Here is a 27,781-nt window from a genome sequence, read left to right on the forward strand (position 1 = left end):
TCCCAGCTAAGCAGGGTGTTCAACCTGTGTAATGGAGTTTTAGTAATATCAGGAAGATTCTTTCGGCCTCTTATAATTCCCCCCAGGTAGCTAGAAAGTCCCCAATAGTGCCCCAATTTCTTTCTTTGACTTATATCTTCATCTCTAGTAAAAGGCTTAGACATCATGGGTAACCCTCTCTTTCATGTTACTGTGATTCATATCCTTTGCTGAGCTCAGATTTTGCTAGATAAGGGAGGACTGCAGAAGGCCCTGGTCTACTAGGGATGGGCGCTAAAAGAGGGAGAGACGACATACAGACATACGAGGAGAGAAGAGTCTTTACCTACTGAATCATTTTGAGAAAGACTGGTCCTATTATATTCCTTGCCATCAGATTTAAAACTCAGTTTCTCTCTAGGAAACTGGAGGACTACTGTCCTTCAGAGTTTAAAAGCATTTTTGCCTTTCAAGATAAAATTCTCCCTTTGATCAACAACCTTTTGTCTAACAACATTCCTTTCTATTTTAGGTTGAATTTTCTTACCCACCCCTGATTCCAGGAGATGGACACGATAGTCCCACTATACCTGAAGAGTGGAAGTACTTGCCCTTCCTTGCCTTACCAGATGGCGCACACAACTACCAGGAAGGTATGTAAGCACAGTGGCACAGTTAGTAAGTGTCGTTTTTTAATTTGACAAGACATCTTAGATTGTAAGTACTTTGTAAATGGAAGGCCTTTGGTTCATCATGACTGTTGATAAGGTATTTAAATGCTGGCTTGGAGATGACCAGTCATGCTCTAGAGGATCTCCAGAGGAGTACCAGACTTACATTGGTAATGGTTGGTGAATCTTAGCCACCCTTGGCAGGACCCTGGCCAAAGTAAGTGATTGGCCAGATTAGGACGTTCACTGCTGGTAGCACTTCCTGCATTTATACTTCAGACTCCTCTCAGAGGCAAACTAAAGGCCTTACCTGCACCAGCTGCAGACTGATTTGGGCTCTGCCTGCAACCTCACAAGGTTAGTGCTCTGGTGGCCACCTGGAAACATCTGGAATTGCTTCTGCACCCCTGGGGCCATTGTTGTCATAGTGCTCTGCCTACAAGTTTGCTTGCATGATGCAGACCCTGCTAACACCCCCAGCGAAAGCAATGCTGTGAAGTTAGTGCAGAGTCTCCTACCATCCTGTAAGTGAGTGCTTTGACTGGCTTGATGAAGGACTACATTTTATCATGGTATTAGAGGCTCTACCAAAACACTAGGTTGAACTTGGTTGGATTACCTGTTTTTCCTAATATTTAATAATTTCCGATGAAATGAAGCAAATGTTACTCTGCAGGTTAACAAACGTTAAATATAGTATTTTAACCTCACAAATGCTTTATCCGAATTTTTAAAATTATTAACACTTTTAAACATACAGAAAAGGTGAAAGAACAATACAGCGAACTTTCCACAGATGTTCTGTGTGTTTGCGTTTGTGTACAGTTTTGCCTGTACCGTGTGAAAGTCAGTTGTAAACAGCATGACACTTCAGCTCTTATTACTGCAGCATGCATCTCCTAAGAATAGATCACTCCCAGGATGGCTTCCCGTATCATTATCACAGCTAAGAGATTTGTCTGTAATTCCATAACACCCACTAATACTCAGTCTATGTTCAAATTTCCCCAGTCTTCCAAGAATTTCCTGGATCTGTTTGAGAGTCATGTATTGCCTTTGGTTTTTCGAGTCTCTATTTTAATCTGGAATGATCCTGTATAGATAAAGTATTTTCTGAGATCAGTGATCTAGTCTCCGTTTGACCAGCTATGATTCATTCAGCCTTTTGTGCTTTTGTGATGAGTGTGTACTGTAAGATTGTGAAGGGAATCCTCACAACCAGTGGTTGTGTTGCTAGAAGGAAGTGTGGCATGGGTTCCTTGTAATAGTCTTGTTTGTAATGGCTGCATTGTCATTATTTATTCCTAAGGGTAATTCACTTTAGTGTCTACCTCTTTCTGTGTATCTCTTAGATACCGTGTTTTTTCACTTGCCTCCCAGAAATGGAAATGGAGCCACTGTATATGGTATCTCTTGCTATCGACAAATTGAAGCCAAGGTACGATAGTTACGATGAACAACAAAAAAGCACTGGACAATTCTTTCTTAAGTATTACTCACTTAAAATGTCAAGTTTGGGGAAATACATAGGTGGCACCTGTGATATTGTTTTAAATTTTTATAAACAGTTTGTAGCTGTTTGCCCAATAGTAACAATTTATTCACATAGATGTTTTTGTAAGTTGATATTGATGATTATAATTATATTTGTATCGTAATATTTTGCACATTGTTTTCAGATAGTGATACCGAACTTGTTCATTTGTCTTCAAAATACTGCATTTAAATTTCATAGTGTCCTTGAGTTTTCTATTTCTAGTGTTTGTTGTATAACTTAGAAAAATGGAGTAGTAATGGGCTTTTTTTGGTTTTGTTTTTTTAAGCAGCATTCTAGAATTAGTGGAAAGTACTTATAATAGCTTCAGACTACTTGCAAGTTATCTTAATTATCTATAACTAAGATTTTGATAATTCTTAAAGTACCTGCCAGCTTAATGCCTGACTTAGGATAATAGCTCTAAATCATAAATTCAGATAGACCACGGTGGGCAGCTTCCCTTTTATGGTTTGCTTTGGGCAGCACTGGGGTTTTTCGCAGTGGGGATACTCCGCGTCGTAGCTTTGTGCATTTTCTTCGTACGCCGTTACCCTCATGCACTTCTGTATGGGATGAGCCGAGCTACTGTCCTTTCCTGGAAATCTGTCTCTTTGACTGCCTTCTGCCCCTGCAGTTTCATCCACATCCTCACGCTCTGCGTAGCCTTTAAGCGCACCTCGCCCGCTGTCTCCCTCCCCGGGGCCGACCCCTCCAGAGTATGTTGGAGTTGCCCTTTTCTCCCAAGTTTTTCTACCCTCCTCTGATAACCAGATAGATCAGCCAGATAGCAGAGGGACCCGGAGTCTGAGGAGGACTTTAATTCCCTGTGAACAAGGTGGGGCCCGATGAATGAACCCAGTCAAGGCAGAGAGGCAGAAACAGGTAGAGGAAAGGCTCTGCTCCTGCTCAGTGTGACCGCTGCGCGCCCGTCCACTGAAGACAGGAGGCCCCTGGGCCCTCAGGACAGACCCAAGGAGCTGGCAGGCAGTAGCCTAGAGGGCAGAATTCTTACCTCCCTCGCAGCCTCATCTGCGGTTGATCTAATCAAGGCGTATTTTCTGCTGGCAGAGAACCATAGAAATCTCATGTAGTCGTCCCCAGGGTCAGGGAGGCAGGCGATAGGGCTCAAAGCTGGGCTGCAACACGAGTCAGCCAGAATAGATCCAGGTGGCCTAGAGCAACCGCCTTAACAAAGCTATGGACAGTCCCCCATCCCTCCATCTCTGGAGGAACATGCTGTTTTGTCATCTCTTAAACTCTCTCCTCACCAGGAGCAGTGGGCTCTGAAAGGGCGGCTCATTTTACAACCAGAACCAAGGATGACTCACTTGCACTGAGTGTGCATCTTACACATAAAGTATTCCTTCACAACAGAGGTGGTCTCCCACAGTTCTGTCCCCTTCGATTCCTGGATTCCGGCACACAGTGGCCTGACCAACTGACACTTATTCATTCAATCAATATTTTCTGAGATTCTCAATAAATATTTTTTGAATTTCATTAACCAAATGCAAGAAATGTTTTCTATCTAATTATTATTTTTATGTTAAAGAATAATGATTTTTAAGTATTTCTGTGAAATATTTCTAATGACTGTTTATAATAGGCATTGAAAGTCCGGCACGCAGATGTCACCAGAGAGACCGTGCAGAAGAGTGTCTGTGTTCTAAGCAAGCTGGTAAGAGACCAGATCGCTCCCTGTTAATGTGTTTGTTAGACTTTCATGACAGCCCTGGCCAGTGTGGCTCAGTTGGTTGGAGCATCATCCAGTACACAAAAGGTTTCAGGCTCGATCCCTGGTCAGGGTGCATGCAGGAGGCAATCGGTCAATGTTTCTCTCTCACATTGATGTTTCCCTCCTGCCCTTAAATAGGAAGATTAAGAACCAAGGAAAAACTGTTCAAGTACATAAAAGGATGTTATGATAGAAGACACAGACTAGTTGTAAGCCTCCACAGAGAGCAGAAAAGGGAAATGAACTTAAATGTAATTGTGAATGTTCAACTAGCTGTAAGAACTGGCTACTCTGAGAATGGGTACATGTCTCCACAAGCCAGCAGAACAGTGCGCAGAATTAGAATGTGTTTTGCATTTTGATAATAATAGCTGATGTGTAAGGGCGTCCTGGGTGTCAGGTGCTCTACTAAGTGCTTTCCCTGGTTATTTAATTCTGAAAACAACTCTGTAGGATGTTGTCTTTTCATATACCCGTGTTCGCATCAGCGAGCAGGTGTGTGGAGGTGAAGTGCCTGGTTATGCAGCTGAGCAATGGGGGAGACCCAGGAGGTCGGTGCCCACACTCAGCTACTGCACTGGGGGGGGTCAGGCACCTGCCGCAGCAGCCAGGGGCCTGGCACGAGCGATGTCACAGCTCTCTTGTAAATAATAGGATGCTGAAGTTGAGAGTTACTTTTTTCTTCCTGTTCTCATCAAGGTAATAGGCTGTGGGGTGTTTGTTTTTTTACTATTATCAAACTAATGGCCATTTTCTTTGTTATTTCTTTAAGCCTCTCTATGGCTTACTTCAAGCAAAACTTCAGCTCATTACACACGCATATTTTGAAGAGAAGGATTTTTCCCAAATTTCCATTCTAAAGGTAACTTTATACCCCTCCATAGATGTGTTTGGCTGAAGGCAGATTCCTGAATCGAGTTAACCTTGTCAGTAATATTGTGAAAGATAATCACTTACTACTTTAAGAGAGGCGTTCTTTGAAGGTAACACTGAAGGGGCAGGGAGCTGCCCAGAATGTACAGTTCATACTTATTGCACTTAACCAAACTGTCTTTTATTAGGAAATAATGCAGGTAACTAGTATAACTAATATAAATGTCTCTGTTAACAAAAGGGTAGTATCCTTTGTTATGGCATTTCTTCTTCTGATCTGCTTGTCTTATTAATACACTGCTAAGTATGTTTATGTATCAGGCTTCTGGTACCCATTGCAAAAGCCAGGAAAACTACATGACTGTTTTGCTGAAATGGAGAGCATGCTTTATCAAGGCTGCCATGAATGGCTAGAACATGGATCTCTCCTGGATTCTAGTGAGAGTAGGACAGTTAGGTGTTTAGCAAGGAGGTAGAAGGAATGTGTGGATTCATCCACCATGTGAATGAATCCAGGTCTGCAATGCAGAGAAGAGACGGAAGGAGTGCTGGCAGCGGGCAAGTGTTCAGAGAGACCTTGATTGTTTCTAAAGTTAGGGCCTCGCAAAACAAACGGCCTCAATTAAAGAACCATTTTTTTCCTGATCATCATATTTCTAATTCAGTGTCCAGAATGATAGTAAAATGTCTAAACTGAACCTGTATTTTATAGGAACTCTATGAACATATGAATAGTTCCTTGGGAGGAACGTCACTGGAAGGATCCCAGGTGTACCTTGGTAAGTAGCTTTTCTACAAGTTGGAAGAAATGCCCTCATTCCTTTCTGTTTGGGACACCGAGTCAGTTGCCTGTAAAACTTCACGATCAGAATTACGTTTCTACAGGGGATTTAAACGCTTCAACATTTGATGCTGCAGCGTCTTTGAATGTCTTCCTAGCCAGTGTTTATGTTGACAAAGGTTATCACATACTGATACCAGTATTCGAAACTATTCTCATATAAGGCAAATTTCTGCTTTTCAGAATAATAATGGAAGGTTTTTCTTTTGCTTACACTAATGCTGACGGGGTCAGTTCCTGGCATAGCAGAGGGAGGGCAAGAGAGATCTGCTTAGTGCTTTTCTATTTTAAGATTTTTCAAGTTGGGGGTTTTGTTTAATTTATACTATTTGACAACCCAAAACATCCATTAGAGTCCAAGGTACTCAGTAGGCACTCAGTAAATATCCTTTTCATGATTAAAACAAAAGTTTTAATCACACTGTGATTTATGCCCACTTTAATTCCTATTTCAGCATGAAGTAGCCAAACAGGTAGTTCACTTTTGCAGTCCTGTGTGTTTCAAAAGCTAGATCCAAAACTCCTATTCTGAAAACATATTTTTCTCTAAATTATTTTCTCTTGTCCTTTGGCAAAGGATTAGAGAAGACTGTGACTCAGAAATAATAACCTATGGAATGTAGTGACCAAAAACCATGTTTAAATAATCGACTGCCACCATAGTACAAGCTTCATAGTTTTTAAGCTTGTGTCCTTTGTGAGATGTTTGTAGAATGGGGAGAAAGTCTTAGAGCTGCACTGTCCACAGCAGTGGCCCCTAGTGACATGTGACTATTTACATCTAACTTTTTTTTATTATTGATTTAAGAGAGAGAGTGAGAGATTTATTGTTCCACTTATTTATGCATTCATTGGTTGATTCTTATATGTGCCCTGACTGGGCATCGAACCTGCAACCTTGGCATATGAGGATGACACTCTAACCAGCTGAGCTACCCAGCCAGGGCCTGACTATTTACATTTAGGTTAGAATTAATAAAAATTAAACAAAGTTGAAAGGTCAGTTTATCAGTCACACTTGCCACATTTCAAGGACAACCCGGATTTAGGACATTCCCATCACTGCTGACAGTTCTACGTTTTCATCACTGCAGTGCTATGCTTGACTGGTAATAATAATTTGATGAATTCTGAGTACACATGTCCATAATCAAATACTACATAATATCTTACGTAATATTTTAATACTTGCATAGTCCTGCTTTCTTTTTTTACCTGCCTTTCCTTTGAGGAGAAATACTTTTTGGATGAAAACATCGGGTTGTAGTTACAGATTAGCCTTTTTGTTAACATCGTAGGTCTGTCTCCTCGCGATCTTGTGCTTCATTTTCGACACAAGGTATGTGTGACACCTTATTTAACTTTTGATGTACTACAATTGTGTTCATTCAGCTGGGCAGATTCCATGTGCTAATGCTCAGATGCAGATTGTGCATAACCATGTTTTAGTCCTTCTAAGACATGTCTCATAATGACACAGAGCCGAAAGTGTTGGTAGTGCTTGTATGAGAAATTTCTAAAGGTACACAGATGCCATTTGTTTATTTCAATGCAGGATAGAGTACTTTTTTCCATTGTCTTTGTAATTTCATATATCATGAAGTTAGAGTGGGAAGACACACGTAATCTTGCAGAATATTTTATGTGTTGCTTTAAGAGTGAAACATTTTCCAGTAAAATATCTATATTTATTTCTTCTGACCTTCAGTACTGAAGCATATGTTGACTAAGACATGCGCACGTCAATCATTCATTTAATGAGCAATTACTGAGTATCTGCTATGTGAATTCTCTGGACATATTCAGAAATAAATGAATAGTTCCCACCCTTTAAGGAGCTTGTATTTCAAGCAAAAATGGGATAGCTTCTTCCGAAAAGCACAATTTGTTAGAGACTTACATGGTTCTCACATTTTTTAGAGGGCACAGGTAGTATAAGTTCACAGTTTCCAATGCATTTGTTTAAAGCACTGTAATTATTTAATATTATTGATTAAATGATATATGGTATGTTTGAGGAGGGGAAAGGGTAATATGTAATAGGCTTGCGTTTCTTATTTTAATACAGTATTTCTTTCTTTGTTCAGGTCTTAATTCTGTTTAAGTTAATTCTTCTTGAAAAAAAGGTGAGATTTGAAGGGATGAAAAATTTAACATTTATTGACATTTCTTAAATGTCATATAAAATTTGAACTAATGATAAAGTATAAATTATCTTTTTTGCCTATCAAATTGTGGTGAGCCGAAGCCCATATTCTTGTTTACTGCCATAGAAGTATAAATTCCTGCAGTTTTTTCCTGGGGGCAGCTTGACTGCATTCTGCTTTCAGTTCTTCGGGGTATACATCCAGATGGGGTATTGCTGGATCATGTGGTAGTTCCGTTTTCAGTTTGAAGAACCACCATCCTGTGGACTGAAGGGTCCCGGGTTCGATTCTGGCCAAGGGCACATACCTGGGTTGCAGGCTCGATCCCCAGCCCTGGTCAGAGCACATGCGAGAGGCAACCAATTGATGTGTCTCTCTCTCTCCTTTCTCTCTCGGTAATTTTTACCTGGATTATGGTGGACGCCTGGTGATTTTCTAATTCTGTCATTAATTCTGTTCTTATTAGCTGTCATTCTTCTGTAAAGAGGTCCCACCCCCCCTTTTTTGAAGTACCACTGTGGACTCGGATTTTCTAATTGGATTTTCATTGAATCCACTTCAGGTTCTCTTTTATATTTCTCCAGTGAACAAGTTGGTGGGTGCCCTGATGACCGTGTTATCCCTCTTTCCAGGTAAGAGGGTAGCAGTACCTATTCCTTCTTTCGTCTGACTTTACTGGAACTTTCAATGACACGTGTTCAAGGATAAACTCATTAGGGTTAACATTTCTATTTTACTAGGACATTTTCATTTGGGCAGTAGGTCTTTTTGTTTGGTCTGGCATTTTCATTAGTTTTAATCGGAATGGATGCAAGCATAGCTCACTAACATCTTCCTGGAGAGCCCGCTATTAGGACAGAATGCGCAGCTCCTCTAATACCTCAGTATAAACCAACCTGCCCCCCATGTTTTGTTTCAGGCATGATCGAGCATGGTCTCAGTGACTGTTCTCAGTACAAGCCCCGAAAGAGCATGTCTGAAGATGCTGGGCTTCAGGAAAATAACCCCCCTGCAGATGATTTTGTGTCCGTGTCTGCTCCCAACATTTCATACACCAGCTCGGAAACTGTCAAGAAAACCATGACAGGAAGCCACGGAGGAGATGCTGCCATCAAGACAGAAGAACCTTTGTTCCCAGTAGAAGACAGCAGCAAAGGACAGGAACTCAGTGACAGCAATCCGTACTTGAAACCTCCTTCTCGTCCGTCTCCAGAGTCTTCAGAAAGTGACTGGGAGACCTTGGATCCTAGTGTCCTGGAGGACCCCACCTTGAAAGAAAGGGAGCCGGTGGGGTCAGAACAGACGAACTCGTTTCCAAAGGAGTCGGTGCCCTCAGACAGTGCTCCGATCACTGTGCAGCCCCAAGCTAATGCGGGCCAGGTGGCCCTGATACCAGGGCTGATTTCGGGGCTAGAAGAGGACCGGTACGGCATGCCCCTGGCCATCTTCACGAAGGTAAAGCCCAGTGTCCTTAGAGAAGCCGACAGTGTCCTTTCAGAATTTAACTCAGTATTGCACACGTTTTCAGATCTGAAAATTTTCCTTGAGAACTAAAATACACACCAAAAGTGTGCCGCTGTGGCATCTGTGGCCATAGCGTAAGACTGGGAACAGTCTCCTGATTTATCTTTATAGGTTTGACTTTCACACTTTGGTTTTTATCTACCCGGAATTAATTTTTGTGTATGGTTGAGGAAGGGAGTCTGTTTCTAGACGTTCTGTTGTTTTTCCCACTGGTGTATTTGTCTACCCGTGGGGCAGCCCCACTCTGTTAATTACCACTGGGGTCATGTCAGGCAGAGAAAAGCCTTCCCCTCCTGTTCTTCAAGAGTCTCTTAGCTCTACAGCCAGAGAAAGACAAATACTAGAGGATTTCACTTACATGTGGAATCCAGTGAGCAGAACTAACAAACAAGATAGAAACAGACTCATAGATAGAGAACAGACTGACAGCTGGCAGAGGGGTGCGGGGTTGGGGACTGGGTGAAGGTGAAGGAATTAATTTTAAAACCCCCACAAAACTCGGATAGACACAGACAACAGTGATGACCAGAGGGAAAGGGGGTGGGCAGGTAGAAGAGGGTGAGGGGGGATAAATGGTGATGGAAGGAGACTTGACCTGGGGTGGTGAGCACACAACACAATGTGCAGATGATGTGTTGTAGAATTGTACACTTGATACCTATGTAATTTTATTAACCACTGTCACCCCAGTAAATTCATTTTTAAAATTTAAATATAATAATAGAAAGAATTTCTTAGCTCTTAGCATTTCCACATCGATTTTAAGATCAACTTAAGTTCTCACACAGGTTGAGATTTGATAGGGTTACCTTTAAACCCTAGATAAATTTTGGAGCGATCCGGGCGTCCCTGCAGTGTGGAGGCTTTCAGTTCATGAGCTGGCTTGTCATCCCTGCCCAGAGGCCAGCTGAGAAACGGCCGTTGGTCCTGATCAGATTGTAGCCCTTTCCAAGTGGCAAGAGGGAAGGAAGGCACAGTGCATTTTGCTGCTCTTTAGCAGATCATCTCCGATAGTTTACCAGGCTCACCACGCTGCGGTGTGTGTGGTGGGGGTGGGCGAGTTGTTTACTTGTTTTTTATTTATGGTAAAAAACATAAAGTTTACTGTCTTCACCATTTTAGTGTACAGGCCATAGTGTCATGTTGTACTCACATACACTGCAGCTGCAAACGTGGAAGTTAATGTACCCCAGGGAAATGGAAACGGGTGGAGTGGGCTCGGGTGCAGAGGCTGCTGTATGTGGGAGACCCGCGCTCTTGCTGCCATTGTATGTTAGAAACTTTTAAAAGATTTAGGCTCATTTGATCATTGCTTTTAAAAGTAATGATAGCAAAAAAGTAAAGCTTTTTGAACTAGCACCTTAAATAACTTTATAAATATGTAATATCTTTACATGGCTCAGTATTCAGATGGGGTGATGGCACAAGCCCCCCTCACTCCCTCGTCCCTGCTCCGCGCCTGCCCTGTCCAGTGGCCACCAGCGTTATCAGTGTCTTCTGTCTCCTTCCGGGGTATTTTCTGCGTGAATAAATTCATAGATACTTTCCCTCCCCTTCTTACACAGACCGGGCAGACTATACCTGGCTTTATGCCCCTTGTCCTCTTTGTACAAAATACTCCTTGGGATGAGCTTCGCGCTCTTCGTCTGTGCCGTGTTTTACGGTGCGGGTGAACGTTTGTTCAGTCCCGTTCGTGAGTGGCTGGGATTCCAGCCTTTCTCATTAGTAAACAGCAATGCAATAAATCACTTTTTACAAATCTCACACATGAGCTGGTGTGTCTGTAGGATAAATAAGAAGTAGAATGCTGCGTCAGAGAGTATGAGTATGTATTTGTCGTTTGCTCTTTTTTTTTCTTGTTTATTTTGAATATGTATTTTTAATGAATGTATTTTTTCATATTCTTAAAAAACTTTGAACTTTTTTTTTTTAATTACTTCTGAGTTTTCATAGGTCTATAGACTTAGCCAAGATTCCACTGTTGACCATAGACTTTCTTGCTCTTACAGTATAAATTATGAATGTAATACTACGAACAATTAAATCCTCTTATTACTGTCTTGCAATATAAAATTTTTGTAATAATTGTCAGTTCTGAGAACGCCTTCATCTGGGATTCTCAGTTATAGTTGGGGGGGTGAGTATTCTGTTTGAAAGAGCATTCAGTACTGTAATATTTATGTTTAGAAACAGACAGTAGGGCAGAGAGAGGAGCCTCTTGTTCTACAATACACGTCACATAAAGTAAAGCAGGAGCCCCGAGCCCCGCACCAGGCCTTGGACCGTTCCTGCGCGAGGAGCAGGGGCCTTCCAGCCTCGGTCACAGGGCGTGGGCCGAGCGGGCTGGGCTGAGTGCCTCTGACGCAGAGACGGGGATTTCTCTCGGCTGCTATTAAGTTGCATTTTCCCGAGCAGAGGACGACATTGTCAAGACTAAGGTTAAAACCAAGTTACTGGACCCATATTCCACTTTCGGAGTCTTCTCTCCCATAGTAGGTCTTCAGCAGCCACTGTCGGGTACAAGGCACATCCTAGCTGCGGCGAAGAGCATGAACTAGCTGAGGGACAGCTCCTGCCCTCAGAGTTGCATGCTGTGATGTAAACAAGGCAGCATCCAGAAAACAGTAGTTCAGCGTTCTTAGCAAAGCGATGAAAAGTAAAAGAAAAAAATTAAACTGCCGTAGAACCTGAGATTGAAAACAAGTTCAGGGCTTCAGCAAGCCTGCACTCCTGGCTCCATGCACAGATTGTGCCACTTGTTGGAAATCTATCTTGATTTAGAGTCGGCAGAAATTCCATGCCCTCCTCCATGCCCTCCTCCTTTATTCTCAGGAAATACTCTGCTTTTTGTACACTTACCTGCCAGCTGTGGCTAGTGATATAACTAATTCTCAGGGCAGTGGTAGTCTCAAATACAGTTCAAATGGAAATTAATTAAATACTCTAGTACTGCCAAGTGTCATTTTTGCTTTAAGTATTTAGGAGCAGATATCTTGAGTAGTTTTGCATAATTTTTAACGAGAGGACAATAAAACGTGCTAATCAGCGCTGTGCGTTTCTAACAATACATCGGAGGTTGTGTGCAGATGCGGGTGTTGTAAAATTTTGCTGGAAAAACTAACAGCTTTCTACTCAACAACGTACTTTTGCATGGGCTTAATATTTCAGTTCCTAAATGAAAAAGTCCAGCTTGTCAGTTACTGTGGGGGCTTTTAAGATGAACCGAGAACAGAGTGATCCAGGGAGACAGCCTTCATGTTGGACTAAGTTGTGAAGGCCATTCCTGAGAAGGTTAGCGATTGGTCTTAATGCAGTCACGACCTGACTTTGTAGTGAGTCCAGAGTCATCTGCTTTTGGGATGGCGCAGAGGTGGGAGGAAATCGGGAGTCTCTTTTCCTACGATTAGCTCTCTGGACTTAAGGAGACAGGTGATGATTCCATTACCTTTTAATGTTTTGTGTTACTCTTGTGATTCGTAGGGGTATCTGTGTCTGCCTTACATGGCATTGCAGCAGCATCACCTTCTCTCTGATGTCACCGTCCGGGGATTTGTTGCTGGAGCTACTAACATCCTTTTTCGACAACAGAAACACCTCAGTGATGCCATCGTGGAAGTAGGTTTATGGATAAGTGTCCTCTACGCTGCTGGTCCCTAGTTTCCTTTCGTAAATGGGATTAGGAGGGCCTGATAATAACACTAATAGTAGTGATAACTGCTCCCTGTGCCAGGCATTGTCAGCGCCTCAGGCATGTTAACTGGTCTAATTCTCATGACAACCTGTGTGATAGGTTAACCTGTGTGTTAACATCCCTATTTGATACCCGTGGGGGCAAATGAACAGAGAGATCAAACAGCAAGAATAGTGAGTGAGCCAAGACCCCAATCCAGGCAGTTTGGTCCTACTACAGTCTTACAATTAAAATGTGTTTCTTGTTTAAATGATTTAAATACTCCTAGCCTGTTTAATATGCTTATGATATCAAGAGCAAGGAGCTAGCGAAAAAAAATTTTACATCTTATCAATATATTAGAAGTTTAAGTCATTTGTTCCACTTTACAGTTTAAGTGACTTAAGAGGGGTGGGGAATCAAAGCTTTAGGTGCTTTTATCCCGATTTTGACGAGGAAAGCTATGGACAGACCTTCCAAGGCAGAGGAATACAGGCAGGAGCACCTCAGAGTTGCTGCAACAGTATTGGTTACATTCTGGCTCCGAATTTGGTTGGCAGGTTCATGGGTATTTGTTTTATTAACCTTCAAAACTAACCTGTAAGTTACGTATGCTTCTTTGCACTTCAAATATTATATAATAAAAATACTCCAGAGTATCTGTGCACTCAAAGGAAAACATTTTAGGAAATCTTCTTAACTGTATTCATTTCTGTCTTGTGTGATAAAGGTGACACCATACATTTCTATATTTTCCAAAATAGGTACAATAAATATGAATTACTTTTATAATTCAAAATTAAACAGTTATACATATACTTGAGATAGAAGGCGAGTACTTTTTAAATAAAGAAAAATACTTGAGTGTAAACACTTGTCTCTTTCTTAGACTCACCTTTTGAGAATGCTAGTATCCATACTTTTTGTTTCCAGCTCCAACCTCCCAGTAGTTGCTCTTTAAAGTGTGGCTTGGATATCCGCGTGAATGCCCCGACTCTGACTTGTACCCGGATACCTGTAGGTAGAAGAAGCCCTGATCCAGATCCACGACCCAGAACTCAGGAAGCTGCTCAGCCCAACCACTGCCGACCTCAGGTTCGCAGACTACCTGGTGAAGCACGTGACTGAGAACCGGGACGACGTCTTCCTGGACGGCACGGGCTGGGAGGGGGGCGACGAGTGGATCCGAGCCCAGTTTGCCGTCTACATCCACGCGCTGCTGGCCGCCACGCTGCAGCCAGGTGAGGAGCACGCGCCGCCTCTTCGCTCTGTAGCAGTCGTTTGAATTATGTAAGAAATATGTCTTCATTGTAGAAAAATGGTTAACGCGGAGCAGGGAAACACAGAATCACTCCCGCATAAAAGCCAGCTCATTCCCCGTAGAAAAAAATGTAGAAAAAGACCAAGTGAAGCTCTGTCATGAGCTCTTGTACCATGGACACCGGCCACTGGACATGGAGTGGTTAGGTGATACAGTTATTGGTGGTGGTCAGAGTGTGCTGAGCTTTTGTTTTTTTCCTCTTTTCCCCTCACTTATCTCTACCACTGGTTTTGGGTTGTTTTTTTAATATATTTTTATTGATTTCAGAGAGAGGAAGGGAGAGGGAGAGAAACATCAATGATGAGAGAGTCATTGATCAGCTGCCTCTCGCATGCTCCCTGCTGGGGATCGAGTCCGCAACCCGGGCCTGTGCCCTCACCTGGAATCGAACGTGACCTCCTAGTTCACAGGTGATGCTCAACCACTGAGCCATGCTTGCCGGGCTTTTGTGTGTGTTTTTTAATTGTGAAATACACATAACCTAAAATTTGCCTTCTGAACCATTTCTAAGTGTCTAGTTCCACAGTGGCATTAAGTACATTCACACTGTTGTGTCCATAGGTTGTTTCAATCAACCCACCACTACCACCTCCCGAGTTAGTTCTTGTCATATGTGTGGAGTTTACCCCCAGGCCTCAGGCATGTTTGTCATTGGGAGAGGAAAGGTACGGTGCAAGTTCTTATTGTTAGTGGGATCTTTTTAAATGTCTGCCTGTTCTACAAATGTAGCAGCTGAGACACCAAATCCAAGCCTGTGACCCAGGACCATGCAGTAATCTAGTAAGAAAGCCCCAGTCCCCACCAGTCATGTAGCTTCACAAGTAACTCATTTACCTTTAAAAAATGTTTGCCCAGGTAGCTGTCAGAACTGAATAATAGTAGCTAACTGGGGGGGTACATTTAATATGTGCAGGGACTTGTTTTGACATCTACTGACCCACGTCGTCCTCATAGCATCCTGGAGGTAGATACCTTGTCATCCTCAGAAGAGAAAGTGAGGCACAGAAAAGTGATTTAAGCGGCTCGCTCACCCCCTTGGTGAGAGGCTGAGCTGGTATTTAATCCCACGAAGTCTGGCTCAGTTCCATGCTGCTAAGGGGAATTCAACCCAGTGCACTGTTTGGGGGATGTGTTCTTAAAAGAACTTCTTTATGCAGCCCGTGGGACCATGTGTATCCCCCCCTTCCTTTCCCAGCGACAAACATCACCTTTCACCTTCAAAGCAAGTGACTTGCAATCAAATATGAAGCCAGAGCCACTGGAATCCCTTCTCCAGCCCTTTTCTATTCTAAGTAGAGGAAACACCTGCATTGAAACGTCCCCATGATACTGATAAAGCTGAAACATTTTAAACATTAAATACAAAAATTTCCTGGTTGTTTTAAGTACAGGGTGTCCCCCCCAAAATGTATACATACATACATACATTGAATAATTATTCATTCCAGTGGGTTAAATCTGAAAAAAAAGAAAAACAAACGACAATTGAGCCATCTAAAAATGTATGTGTATACATTTTTGGGGGGGACACCCTACATTTTGACAGCAAAATGCATGGAAACTCCAGAGTGAGTTTTACCAAATAGCAAGATTCCAAAGAAGAGAAAATAGTGGCTAAAAGAACCAGTTCATGTATCCATTCTAATGTTTTTCTTAGGAACAATGACATCTGTGAAAAGATAAAATTTCCCCTCCTTGCCTACTCCCCGTGTAAACATCAGAACATTGTCTCACTGCCCAGCCTGTGGTTTGTATAATAAACAACACTGTGCCTCCTCGCCTTGGTAAGGAGAGTGCGGCCGAATCTTGGTGTTGAGGAGCCTTAGACAATCTCTGGGTCCCCCCTCTTCCTTTCCGGTTAGGAAAATGATGTTCTCGGTGATTAAGTGACTGGCCAAAGGCCACATAGCTTCACAGGATGTGTGGAGTCAGACCCAAGTTTCCTGACACCTGGTAGACTACCTCCCCGAAAAGCAGGGGCAGAGGGCTGAAACTGTCCCTTCACCCTTTTTGGTGGTTCATCTTCACACCCCTGACTGGTGACAGTCCAGCTGGACTCTCACATATTTACTTGACAGGTAATGAAAAGATCCTCTCGGACTACGGGACAACCTTTGTGGCGGCATGGAAGAACACGCACAACTACAGGGTCTGGAACAGCAACAGGCACCCGGCTCTCGCGGAAATAAATCCCAAGTAAGCATGTCCATCAAAGACTGAGAGAGAGAACACAGGATGGGTCACTTACTCCTGTGCCCAGCGTAGAGAAAACCCTGCCCTAACTGATGATACTGTGAATGTCTTCAGGAATCTCCTGAAGTGGATTAGAAGGGGCCCCCAGATACAGAGAAGCAGCTGAAAACTATCTCCCCACTCATACTTCTTACCCCAAAAATGTTTGGAAGGCCTGAGTGTCTCCCGGCCCTCGGGGTGATTAAGACAGGAAGTGCTGACTGTCGAGAGGCTTGGGACCTTTCAGTGTCCCCTCCCCTTGGGCCCGCACTGTAGCACATGGTCAAACAAGGTGGAAATAATCACTGGTTCAGCAGAGGTTATTTTAAAACATGAAGCATGAAAAACTAACGATATGTGAACTCCTAGATAGGTGGTGAAACTAGCTTTCACATCAGATTTTAAAACCCAGCACCATTTAATTCCTGTCACAGTACTGACTGTTGACTGGACTGTTGACAGCGTGTCCAAATGTCTTTTGGTATAAAAGACATTTGGACACGCTGCGGAGTGGGGCCGTTACGAAATAATACCATCTTTGTGTGGAGGGAACTGAGTGCAGTCTAAGTAGATCAATTGATAAATGTGTACAGGCTGGGACCTTATTTTTTCTAAGTTAAAAGTTTAAAATGATAATGTTTTTTTAACATATTTTTAAAAATGTTTTTATTAACTTTAGAGAGAGAAGAAGGGGGAGGGAGAGAGAGAGAAACAGTGTGAGAGAAACACTGATCGGTTGCCTCCCATACACACCCCGAGTGGGGATCGAACCCAAAACCCCAGGCTTGTGCCCTGACTGGTAGTCAAACCGGCCACCTTTTGGTGCACAGGACAACGCTCAACCAACTGAGCCACACCGGCCAGGGCAGTGGGGTTTTTTATGATACAAGCATACACAGAATGTATTTTAAACTTTTATGTCTTGGTGGGAATCAGACAAAAACCAGCTTCGTGCTGGCTGCCATGTTACTTGGAAGCGAGGATTGGCTTAGCTGGACGGGGTGCGATGACGTCAGTGGTGCTGAAAGGACTTTCCCGCCCACACAGGAAACCCAGATGTTTAAGTCCCAGGAACTGGGGAAGCGTCCACAAAAATGAGGCGGTGGAGAGCATGTCTGTTAAACTGTGTGTCATCTGTCAGGGAAATGACTAGGTTCAGCACGAGTTTGGGTGACTTTAGTCAGAAACCTATATTGCCGTTTGAATGTGGTGAACACAGAATTAAAAGGCAAAGCATGGTAATAGCACTAAAGGAAAGGGCTGAGTTCCAGGTCTCCCTCGCTAACCGCAGGGCCCGTGTGCTGGAGTGAGGGAGAGAAACAACGTGAGCGTGTCTGCTGGCGGCGCTGGGCTGGGGCAGGTCACGGCCACCCACGGCGCAGCGGGGGCATCCGCCTCTCCCCCCGTGGCACCCAAACCCGTTCGGGTCTTTATCAGTCACACATCTGCTATAGGCCCTTTAACTTGAACCAACTCGAAGATTTTATCGCAATCCCATAAGAAGCTTAGATCTCTCCATTTTTTCAGCCTGTGATTCAGGAATCCAGAAAAAAAGAGAAATCATTAATATGCTTCATGTGGCAAGAAAGAAGTTGGCCATTTGGAAAGCCATGGGTGGCACTGTGATGTTTTTATAATTTGCTCTGGATTTCATTAGGGTCATTTTGTGTGACTTTGACAGAGACTCTGAGTGTGAAAGAAGAATTTGGATACTTATCGACTCCTTTCATAGTGTGACTTTGGTTAAGTTGCCTGATTTTATACATGTACCTTTTGCCTTTTGTATATTTTTAAGACCTGCGTTTTTGAGTTGCTTTGCTAACAGAAAGTACAGATTTTACAGGTCTGTCTACAGATCTTTGTATAGCCAATGACCCATGTTTCTAAGACGGCCAGGATCGAAGTGCAGGCCATAGCCATGGCCCAAGTCCCTGACTTTAACCCTGGGCTGTCCTGGGGAGCTTTTTAAAAAATGTTGATGCTTGGGGCCTACCCCCGACCAAATAAATCAACATCAGTAACACAGCGCCCCTTACACACCCTAGAAAAAAACACCTATTTCACAGGGAAGGTAACAAGCCAGAAAAGCTCCCCTACCTGCAGGTGGAGAGCTGGGGTGACACCCCGTGGATTAACCGCCCAGAGGCCCGCCCCTTGCCTGTCTCCCCTGTGAGGTTCACCGGCGCTCCCCGTGATAACTGTTCTGTGGCTTTATGGGCGAAACCCTCACAGTCTAAACTGAAACCTTGTTTTACAGCCACCCCTTTCAAGGCCAGTACTCTGTGTCAGACATGAAGCTAAGATTCTCACAGTGAGTATCTCGAGAACGTACCAGGAGCAGTCTGAGCCTGGGTTTATGCCACGTGTTTCATGGCTAATTGGGGATTGTTTTTCTGCACTTGATAGACTTGAGCTTCAAATAGTCACCGAATATGTGCCCAGCCGTCTCCAGCTCTGCAGTGTGTATGTTTCAAAGCGAAAACACTGCTGTTCGTTGAAGAGTGGTGCCAGCTAGTAGCAGGATTTGCCATTTGTATTCTGGTGGAGTAGCTTCGGCAAATCCTGACTGGGGCGAGTTAGACAGCCTTATGTCCCTACCGCTTTTTGGTGCCTCTGCATGTTCTTTCAGTATTGTTCCGAAAAGTCACATGCTTAATTAAATTAATTGATGCATAACAAATAATGAATAATTTAGTTCCTTTCTCAGTAATTCTCACTGGGGGATGGTTATGGAGTGGTGTGTATGAGAGAAATTTTTTTCATCGCATAACACTTCTTTCCTTTACTCAGTTCTGTTCAAAACAGTGAGCGTGGCAAAAAAATTGGAAGCGTCATGGTCACAACCAGCCGGAATGTTGTCCAGACAGGAAAAGCTGTCGGTAAGGCGCACCTCAGCCGAGAGCAGGTGGAAACCATAGCACAGCTCCTCTGTGTTCTCAATGTCATTGGCAGAAATGTAAAGTTGTAGAGGTCTGTGTCATTCTTTCACTGTCCCTTAACTAAAGTGAAGGCATTTTCCTTTTGTGTCCCCCGTTTCCTTCCAGGCCAGTCAGTGGGAGGAGCCCTTTCCAGCGCGAAGACGGCTATGTCCTCTTGGCTTTCCACCTTCACCGGCTCCACAGCCCAGAGCCTCACTGAGCCGCCCCACGGGAAGCCCTGAGCACGGGGTCCAGAGGCTGCTGTTGCTGTCTTAGGTCGAAGTGTCCCCTGTCTGTTTGCTGCTCCCAGACTGTTCCTCTTCGTCGGCCGAAGGTCCACAGCGGGGGACCGATGCGTCGAACTGTTTACATGGACGGTCGCCCTCTTTCTAAATGAATGTCACAGGATGCTGAAAAGATGAAATCACAACCATAGCAGGGATGGCTTTCCAGGTTGGGGTTTAAATCGACTACTTCTATTTCAGTCTGAGCCTCATTAAAACACAGTGTCCCTTCTAATGATTTTTCAAGTTCTGACAGTATACACTTGTTTACTTAGGAAAGTTTTTACTTATGTAAATGTTGTTCTGTTTTGCTGTCTGAATAGCTGGATGGCCACTATAATTTATTAGTGCTAAAATTGTTATATTAGTATTTTAATTTCTCTGAAGTTGGCCCTAAAATGTGCTTATAAAGTTAAGGGGCTGTAAAGCCAGCCCTTGGTTATTATTTTTGCTGAGTTATATGATGACTCTTTTTTGGTGGTTGGTTTTCTACCTACAAACTGTCAATTCACTTCCTCCCAGAAACGTGAAAGTCACTGGTGGGGGTTCTGAGGACGCAGGGTTTGCTTCCTGTGTAATTTATTCTTTCCCACACTTGTTCTGAGGCCCAAGGAGTGTCGCTGTGCTTTTCCTTCTCTTCCAGTTGTTCAGGCAGAGCAGAGGGACAGGGAGTGGCGGGTGCCGGGCGACGGCGCCATTGAGCATGAGCAGGTATTTAGGGCGAGGCTTTAGAAGAGCTTGTGTCAGTTCTGTCCACTCCAGTCGTGTTGTAATCTCTTACACGCATTTTAACCCCACGTTTGTGCCTTCTATTTCTTCTTTTGACCAGTTTTCCATTGGGTGTTTACAGACCTGCAGGTTTTTTCTTAGTCTTGTTCTTTGTAAGCTTTTCAAGGCTCTTGACTTTCCTACTTCCCTGATGGGAAATTCTGTGATCGACCCTGTCTGAAAGTGTTTTTAAAAGGAAAGCAAGATGATCTGTAAATATTAAATAGAAGTCTCATCTTAGCTCACATTTAGGAAAGCAAGACGCAGGACAGGAAAACTACAGCCGTGACACATCAGTCATGTTCATAACGGACATCTGGTTTCATTCAGATACGTGCACGTGTGTGCTGTCTGCCGCAGATTTCACACAGCTGGACCTCACGTGTCTGCGTGCTCGGCTCTCCTTGCTTTTCATGGGGGTGTGGGATGGGTGTTCTCAGGGAGTACGTACAGGGGACAGCCTGCTTTTTCAGTAACAAAGGACACTTGGAAACTACATAGTGAGTAGGATCTACACATGATACAAAGCATAGTGGGGAGGTAGGGGGCCTAATTAGGGATGACACTTGGTTATATTTGATTTACCCCTTAGGAAATGTTTATGTAACATAAGTCCTTCTAGGGCATGTGAAATGGTCATAGGACATAATCTAAATATCCCTAAATTTTCCAGTTCGTGTTTCAACACAAGTCCAGCAAATCTGAAAGCATATTTCCATTTGGCTTGCGGTGGTGAACACACAATGCAATATACAGATGATATATTACAGAATTGTACACCTGAAACCTATGTTATTTTATTGACCAGTGTCACACCAGTAAATTCAGTAAAGTCTAAAAATAAATAATTATATATATATATATATATATAAAAAAGAATTCAGTGATGATAAATTAAAGGGCTTATTGTGAAAACTCCATTAATTCCACTTCTGCTTGGAAAGTTTCCCTTCTCAGGAAATATTACTTAAAGAGAAGTAAAACCAAACAAACCCTAAAAATGGCATTTAATCAGTTGCACTGAGACGGTGAAGGGTCCCTCCTCACAGCGTGTGGATTCTGAGCCGCCTCACTGGTTGGAGTGACAGGGTATTAGTGAGCTTGTTACCCCTGGACGGCCAGACGCTCCAGGGAGGAGCCCTGCGAGGGGTCGCCAGCAGCTGCGGCTCATCCATTAGTTCGAGTGGTTCGTGTGATAGGATCAACTCCCATCTCTCTCTCATTAAAAGCAGCCTGTCCACACTTTGAATCCCACTGAAATATAATTACATGAAATCTCACTTTGACTTAGTGTCACGTGTTCCCCATTTAATATCCACCTTAAATGAACTTTCTGTTATTAACGTTTCTAGTTAAGAGTTCAATGCCATTTAACTGGCTTTCAGCATAAAATGAATATTTCAGAAGATAGAACTTTTGTCATAGAAATAGTCAAAAGACCGTAGCTCTCTTTCCTTCAGGTTCTGGGAGGCGTGGGGTTTTCAGGGAGCAGAGGCCATTACGTTGTGGGCAGGGGCCTCAGGACAGCCAGCATGGTTGACGGCAGGAAGCTGGGCCACTCGGCCTCTGAGCCGTGTGCAGAGGCTTGGTCTGTAGGCTCCAGCTGGGTGGCCAGCCCAGAAGCAGTAGCCTCCTTCAGTCACTGGCTCTGAGTCACAGGAGCCAACATCAGGCCATCTTCTGACATGTCACTGTAAGGGTGTGTGTTTTGGTTGGCCGTGCTTGCTCCAGTCCTTTTGTGTCTAAGAACCGAGTATGTGTAAGTAGGCCTAAGGGAACTAGGGTCAGCCAGGCCTTTGCAGGGTGTGCCCAGCACACAGCCTGCGTCTGTACCTTGACGGTGGCCTTCCTGTTTGTCTAGGTGACTTAAAAGCAGTGTTTGGGGAAAGTCCCTGGCATACTTTAATTCCTATCAGGCACTGTCATGCCAGTGACACAGGTAAGGAAAGAAAAGAGTTAAAGCTACTGTCTTGGTCTAGGTGAATGAAAAAGTTGCATGTCAGAGGAAGGCTTAGAGTTATTTTGCATCTGCATTTGGTTCTTATAACCTGTATGAATAGTCTGCCCCGAATCCATTCTGTGATCTGTTAGCCTCCCAGCCGTAAAACAACCCCCATCTCCTTTTTGCTGTAAGAAATAGCAGCAATATCCTTGGGCAGCAAACCAGACCCTATGACGTGATTTCTGCAACCTTCTCTTGCTTTCTGAGTTCTGTATCAAGCATTGAATTTTTTTTAGAATAATTTAGTTTGGAAACGCAAGGAGAAAGCAAATTAGGAAGAGAGAGAAGTGAGAAGTCGGTGCAAGGCTGAGGAGCGAGTTACTTATAAAAATGTGAATGGAAGTATTTTGAGAGCCGTATTTCCTATGCTAGAGGTAAGAATTCTTTTATAGAGGAGTTAATGTTTTAATCTGCTGGCGATAAATTTAAAAGGAATTTGTGAAGTTACCTTCCTGCAGGCAGGCTTTGTCTTTATTTTGTGTTTTGTGGAAGTTACAGCCAGTGGTGATGAGTTTGGGAGCCCCCAACTCTGTGAGATGCCAGGGGACAGATCCCCAACCTCATGAACTTGTGTCTGCTTCAGTTTGGGAAAGTAGCCTATTCGGACGGTGTCCTTTTATCAGGGATTCAGTTCGGACTCGAAATGGCATCCACATTTGCATGCTCTGATTCTGTGGCCAGAGGTGGCTCGCGTGCGTGGCCTTTCCCCGCTTCTGTGGTAGCCTTTCAGCACGCCAGAGACCGCAGCCAAGGTTTCTAGAAGGTGACTGTCGCTCCGTGGAGTGCAAGGTGCCCTGGGAGTTTTTTCATTCCAAGTCTTTAAACTTCACAACATTGGCATTGTCTTTTCATAATTTCCAACATTCCATGCATAGTTGTCAAGGACAAAGAAAAGGGATGTGGGTCTTTGTTCTTTCCATGTAAATAACTTTGTACACATGACTTCCCGCTTCGGTGTGTAGGAGAGTGAGCTAGCTCCCTTGTAGGGTGACTCCAAATTACAAGTCTGTGCACGTAGAGGGGTTGAATATATTTTGTAAAACTAATGCATTTGTATTTCTGTGCTGTTCTAAAGTTTACCTTTTTACTTAATTAAAGATATAGAAACTATATATTTAAATCATGTGAATGGGACACAATTTAGGGGGTTTTCCAGTCTTATTTCTCATCAGCTTCTCACACACACAAAGTATGCTGCTCAAAATTTTTTTTTGTTTTGTATGTGTGTGCAATCTAAACATTTGAACATTTCAGTCAGGTACTGAGCCAGAAAAGGTGATTGAAGTTTTTAGAAAGCTTCTGTGCTTAGGAAACACTTGGTTTGCTGGAAACATGAATAATTTATAGCTGGAAAAATAGGATGAAGACTTATCTGTTTCAGGGCACTCGGTCATTGGCCCCTAAACTTAGGAAGCATTTGATTAACAAGTCGGTAAAAGCATTTGGTGGCTGCAAAAGTGGTTTAAAGATTTGAGATTCAAGTCTTTCTATAAACCCTTTCTAGGGAAGTTTAGCTTAGAAATCTCAGAAAGTTTTCCAAGAAAGTTTATCTTGGGACATGTTTGATCCAAAAGGTAGTTTCCCTTTGCTCTAGTAAGTTTTATCACCTGTATCAGTTCTTTGTTTCTGTTGTCATTTGTTTAAAAAGAATGTTAAAATTATACATCGAGTCTAATCTAACTGAATTGTAAAACTCCTACTGTATGTTTATTTTAAAGAAAAATGAGAATAAAATTATCCCGTTTGCCCTGCGTACAGTCGTACTTGACCTGTCTTTCGAGAAGTGCCCTTCATGTTGGGGGTGGGGGTTCTGGCCTGCTTCCCCGTTGGCCAGCAGCCAGTGCCAGCCTCCTAAGAAAGCAGCACATGGAATGACCTGGAGGACTCGTGCTGACCCGATCTCTCCTTTCGACAGTACTCACAGCCGTGCCTCAGTGTTTAAGCTGGTGACCCGCAGGGAGAGCTTCCTCGGTGTCCACAGGGTTGGGTCCAGGTTCCTAGATCAGGTACTCCAGGTTCACCGCACAGTAACCCGCATCCTGTAAGTGTCTCTGCAAGTGCCTCTCCGCAAGCCCCCTGGCCACCTGAAACCTTTGCTGTGACTATGCCTTCCCACCTCTGGTTCTTGGACAAGCATTTTTTTAAAATATTTTTATTGATTTTTAGAGAGTGAGGAAAGGAGAGGGAGAAAGAAACATTAATCAGCTGCCAGGGGTTGAGCCCACAACCCGGGCATGTGCCTTGACCAGGAATTGAACCGGCAACCTCTTGGTTCACAGAACGACACCCAGCCAACTAAGCCACACTGGCCAGGGCTTGATGGTGTCTTCTGATGAGTAGAGTTCTTAATGTAGTTAAATTTATCTTTCCTCTTATGGTTAGAAGAAATCAGACCTCTCTGTCTTAATTAAGAAACCGTTCTCTACCTCAAGGTCATGAAGATAGTCTCTGTAATCTTCTAGAAGCTTGCCTTTCACATTTAGGACTTTATCAACCTGGGATTTTCTTTTTAGAATGGTGTAGAATTGGGGTCAAATTTCTACTCCCCTCCCGCCCCGCAATATGGCAAGAAATCTTGGACACTTCCTATGGAGACATTTTAATTCCAAAATATGGGAAGAGCATAGGGTCAGGATAAGGGAGAATCCTTTTAATCAAAGAATGAACTGCGTTGTTCCAGTTTAATTTGCCCATATTTTTCTCATTTTGTTACAGGGCCTGTGCAAAGCGTTGCCTCCGCACCAGTTCATGGGGCTGGACAAAGGAACCTTATGTTTTTACTCTGCAGCGCTGACGTTCCCCAGGTCTAACAATCACACAGATGCCCAGTGTCTCGAGAACTGCTCTGGGCAGCCACAAACCCTGAGGAGTCCTAACACTGACCACAGGCTCGCACTGGCCTCCAGAGACCCAGGATGTTCACATCTTTGGCTACTTCCCCTGGGAAGTCACTCTTAGGACAAACCCAAGTCCCTCGCCCTGCCTTTTAAGCACTGCCTTCTCCCCGTCACGTTCTTGGTGCCTACTGTGTACACACATAGTAGGCGCCCCACCCATGGTTCCTGGTGCCTGCTGTTCAGCAGGAGGAGGTGGACAGTTCCTATAGCGGGTCAAGAGGGCTGGTGACAGGTAAGCCAGGTGTGTTCAAGAACATCACAGTGGTCAACTTTTTTTTTTTTAATATGTTTTTATTGATTTTAGAGAGGAAGGGAGAGGGAGAATGAGAGAAACATCGATGACCTTGATCGGCTCCCTCCTGCATACATCCTACCAGGGATCGAGCCCACAACCCAGGCATGTGCCCAGACTGGGAATCGAACCAGTGACCCTGTGGTGCGTGGGACAGCACTCATCGAACTGAGCCACACCAGACAGGGCCTGGCAGCCAACTTTTTGACAGGGACCAGTAGATGTCTCTTCCCCTGGGAGCCTAAGTTGAGACCAGAGTCTAAGGGATAGTTTGGGGAGAAGTGGGGGTGGGGAAGAGGCTCTAAGATGCGAAGGTCTTCAGGACCTAGGAGAGGAGCACAGGCTAGGGCTTGGGAGCAGAGTGCTCGTTGGCGTGGTCGGAACCTAAATGGCAAGGAGGGGTGGACAAGAGATGAGGCTGGAAAATAAGGCCAGGTCAGGGCGGAGGGCCCCTGTCCGCCTGGCCAGGGGCTGTGGACTTGTCTTACAGGCAAGAGAAGCCTGAGAGAGCTTCCCGCAGGCAAGTGGCTGGCCAGCTGCTGCATTTTAGAAAGTTCTTTCTGGTCTGGGCACCACAGAATTTGTCACCCTAAGCTATAAATTCAGTGACGTTTCTCTGAACCCAACAAGCGACCCCTTTCCCTTCCTCCAGGACCAATTCCCAGCTTCCCTGACTTGAGATTGCATTAGATCAAACAAAACTCGGTCCTCGGTCCAAAACCAGCTACTGTGAGAACAGGTTTTCCTTGGGTTTCGCCAGAGGTAAGATTAGCGGGGTGATTGTGGGCAATGCCGGGGACAGCCCGGAGGACACTTTATAATCTAACTTGCTCTTCCTGGCCAAGCGGAGACTAAGAGACCGTGCCACCGGGGCTGTATTGACATGTTTGAACTCACTTTTTCTTCATGTAGTTCACAAGCAGGAAGGCAGTAGTCTGTATATTCAGCTGGCATCTGGGTTTTCATTTATATTTCAGCAAATCCAGGGGATTTTTTTTCCTGATAAACTTGACCAAAGGAACCAGATGTGCTTAGCTCTGGGGAATGACAGGGCCCAAGCAGGCCAGCAGAGAATATGAACAGTAGCCTCTCCGGCTGCTCCTCTTGGCTGTGCCCTAGAACAGTCACTCAGCCCCTCTTCCTAGAAACCATGGAGACAGGAGCGAAACTGTCCCATCCTCGGCCGCGGGGATCCTGAATCACTTCTTTGTACAAGCCCATCCAGCGGACACCGAAGCCTCCAGGCCCTCAATAGGTTCACTCCCCCGGATGCCTTCAGAGTGGAGATTCCCAGGTAAAGTTTTAACAGGTGAGAATAGAGAATGAGTATTTTTTGTGTGTGTCACCTACCTTATGGTCATCTAAAAGCACCAGGCCAGCAGACTGGAATTTTTAAATCTTACTTATTTCACAACCTTTAAAGTATGTTTTTAAATTAGTGATAGAGCCGTCATTTTGAGACGTGAAGTTTAAAAGATTTTTATTGTGAATGCCACTCATTCCACTCCTTTGAGCATCTGGGATTAATGACTCCTTAGAAGTTTCCTTGTGAGACCTTGTTGGGAAAGGAGACTAGTCACTGCTCCTCTGGTTGGGAAACGTGTTTGTTGTTTCCGTTTAAGTTATTGGGTTAAATCCTGTGACTGTTCTCCCTTGAAGAGCAGGCTATGCTTCCCAAGTTTCTAGAACAATTCCTAGGGCACTCAGAATTGGGTTTCCACATGGACAATGTTATTTGTGTGAGCTATGTCTCAGTTCACAAAGGCCTGCACATCCGTCAGAGGGCCCAAGTATATATGAAATATTGTAAAAAGGTGCTAGAGAACGGAAATGCTCTGTACAGCAGACCAGCCACACCTCCCGCAGGAGGAAGTCAACGTTCCCTCAGTCACAAAACCACTTACTGGGGGTGAGCTGCTCTCTGGGCCGTAAGACAGGAGACTTACTAAAAAATCTGATATAAAGTGATGAGCCCGGCTGGTGTGGCTCAGCAGAGCATCGACCTAGGATCCAGGAGATCGCAGCTCAATTCCTGGTCAGGGCACATGCCCAGGTTGCGGGCTCGATCCCCAGTGAGGGGCATGCAGTAG

The 27,781-nt window shown here is 44.0% G+C and overlaps 1 protein-coding gene across 1 annotated transcript in view; it reads left to right on the forward strand.

Moving 5' to 3' along the window:
• AVL9 (AVL9 cell migration associated) overlaps nucleotides 1-24,255 on the forward strand; it is a 28,613-nt gene extending 4,358 nt beyond the window's left edge. The window contains exons 2-16 of the mRNA XM_087821247.1: nucleotides 512-632; nucleotides 2,003-2,088; nucleotides 3,794-3,865; nucleotides 4,695-4,784; nucleotides 5,508-5,574; nucleotides 6,935-6,975; nucleotides 7,724-7,762; nucleotides 8,346-8,415; nucleotides 8,703-9,238; nucleotides 12,788-12,922; nucleotides 13,999-14,218; nucleotides 16,377-16,494; nucleotides 18,788-18,841; nucleotides 19,321-19,409; nucleotides 19,575-24,255. Coding sequence (XP_087677373.1) covers nucleotides 512-632; nucleotides 2,003-2,088; nucleotides 3,794-3,865; nucleotides 4,695-4,784; nucleotides 5,508-5,574; nucleotides 6,935-6,975; nucleotides 7,724-7,762; nucleotides 8,346-8,415; nucleotides 8,703-9,238; nucleotides 12,788-12,922; nucleotides 13,999-14,218; nucleotides 16,377-16,494; nucleotides 18,788-18,841; nucleotides 19,321-19,409; nucleotides 19,575-19,690 — 1,854 coding nt within the window. The 3' untranslated portion in view covers nucleotides 19,691-24,255. The remainder of the gene's footprint in view (nucleotides 1-511; nucleotides 633-2,002; nucleotides 2,089-3,793; nucleotides 3,866-4,694; nucleotides 4,785-5,507; nucleotides 5,575-6,934; nucleotides 6,976-7,723; nucleotides 7,763-8,345; nucleotides 8,416-8,702; nucleotides 9,239-12,787; nucleotides 12,923-13,998; nucleotides 14,219-16,376; nucleotides 16,495-18,787; nucleotides 18,842-19,320; nucleotides 19,410-19,574) is intronic.
• The last annotated feature ends 3,526 nt before the right edge of the window (nucleotides 24,256-27,781 follow it).

The sequence above is a fragment of the Miniopterus natalensis genome, chromosome 10, assembly GCF_054644295.1.
Source record: "Miniopterus natalensis isolate mMinNat1 chromosome 10, mMinNat1.hap1, whole genome shotgun sequence".
Taxonomy (NCBI): Eukaryota; Metazoa; Chordata; class Mammalia; order Chiroptera; family Miniopteridae; genus Miniopterus; species Miniopterus natalensis.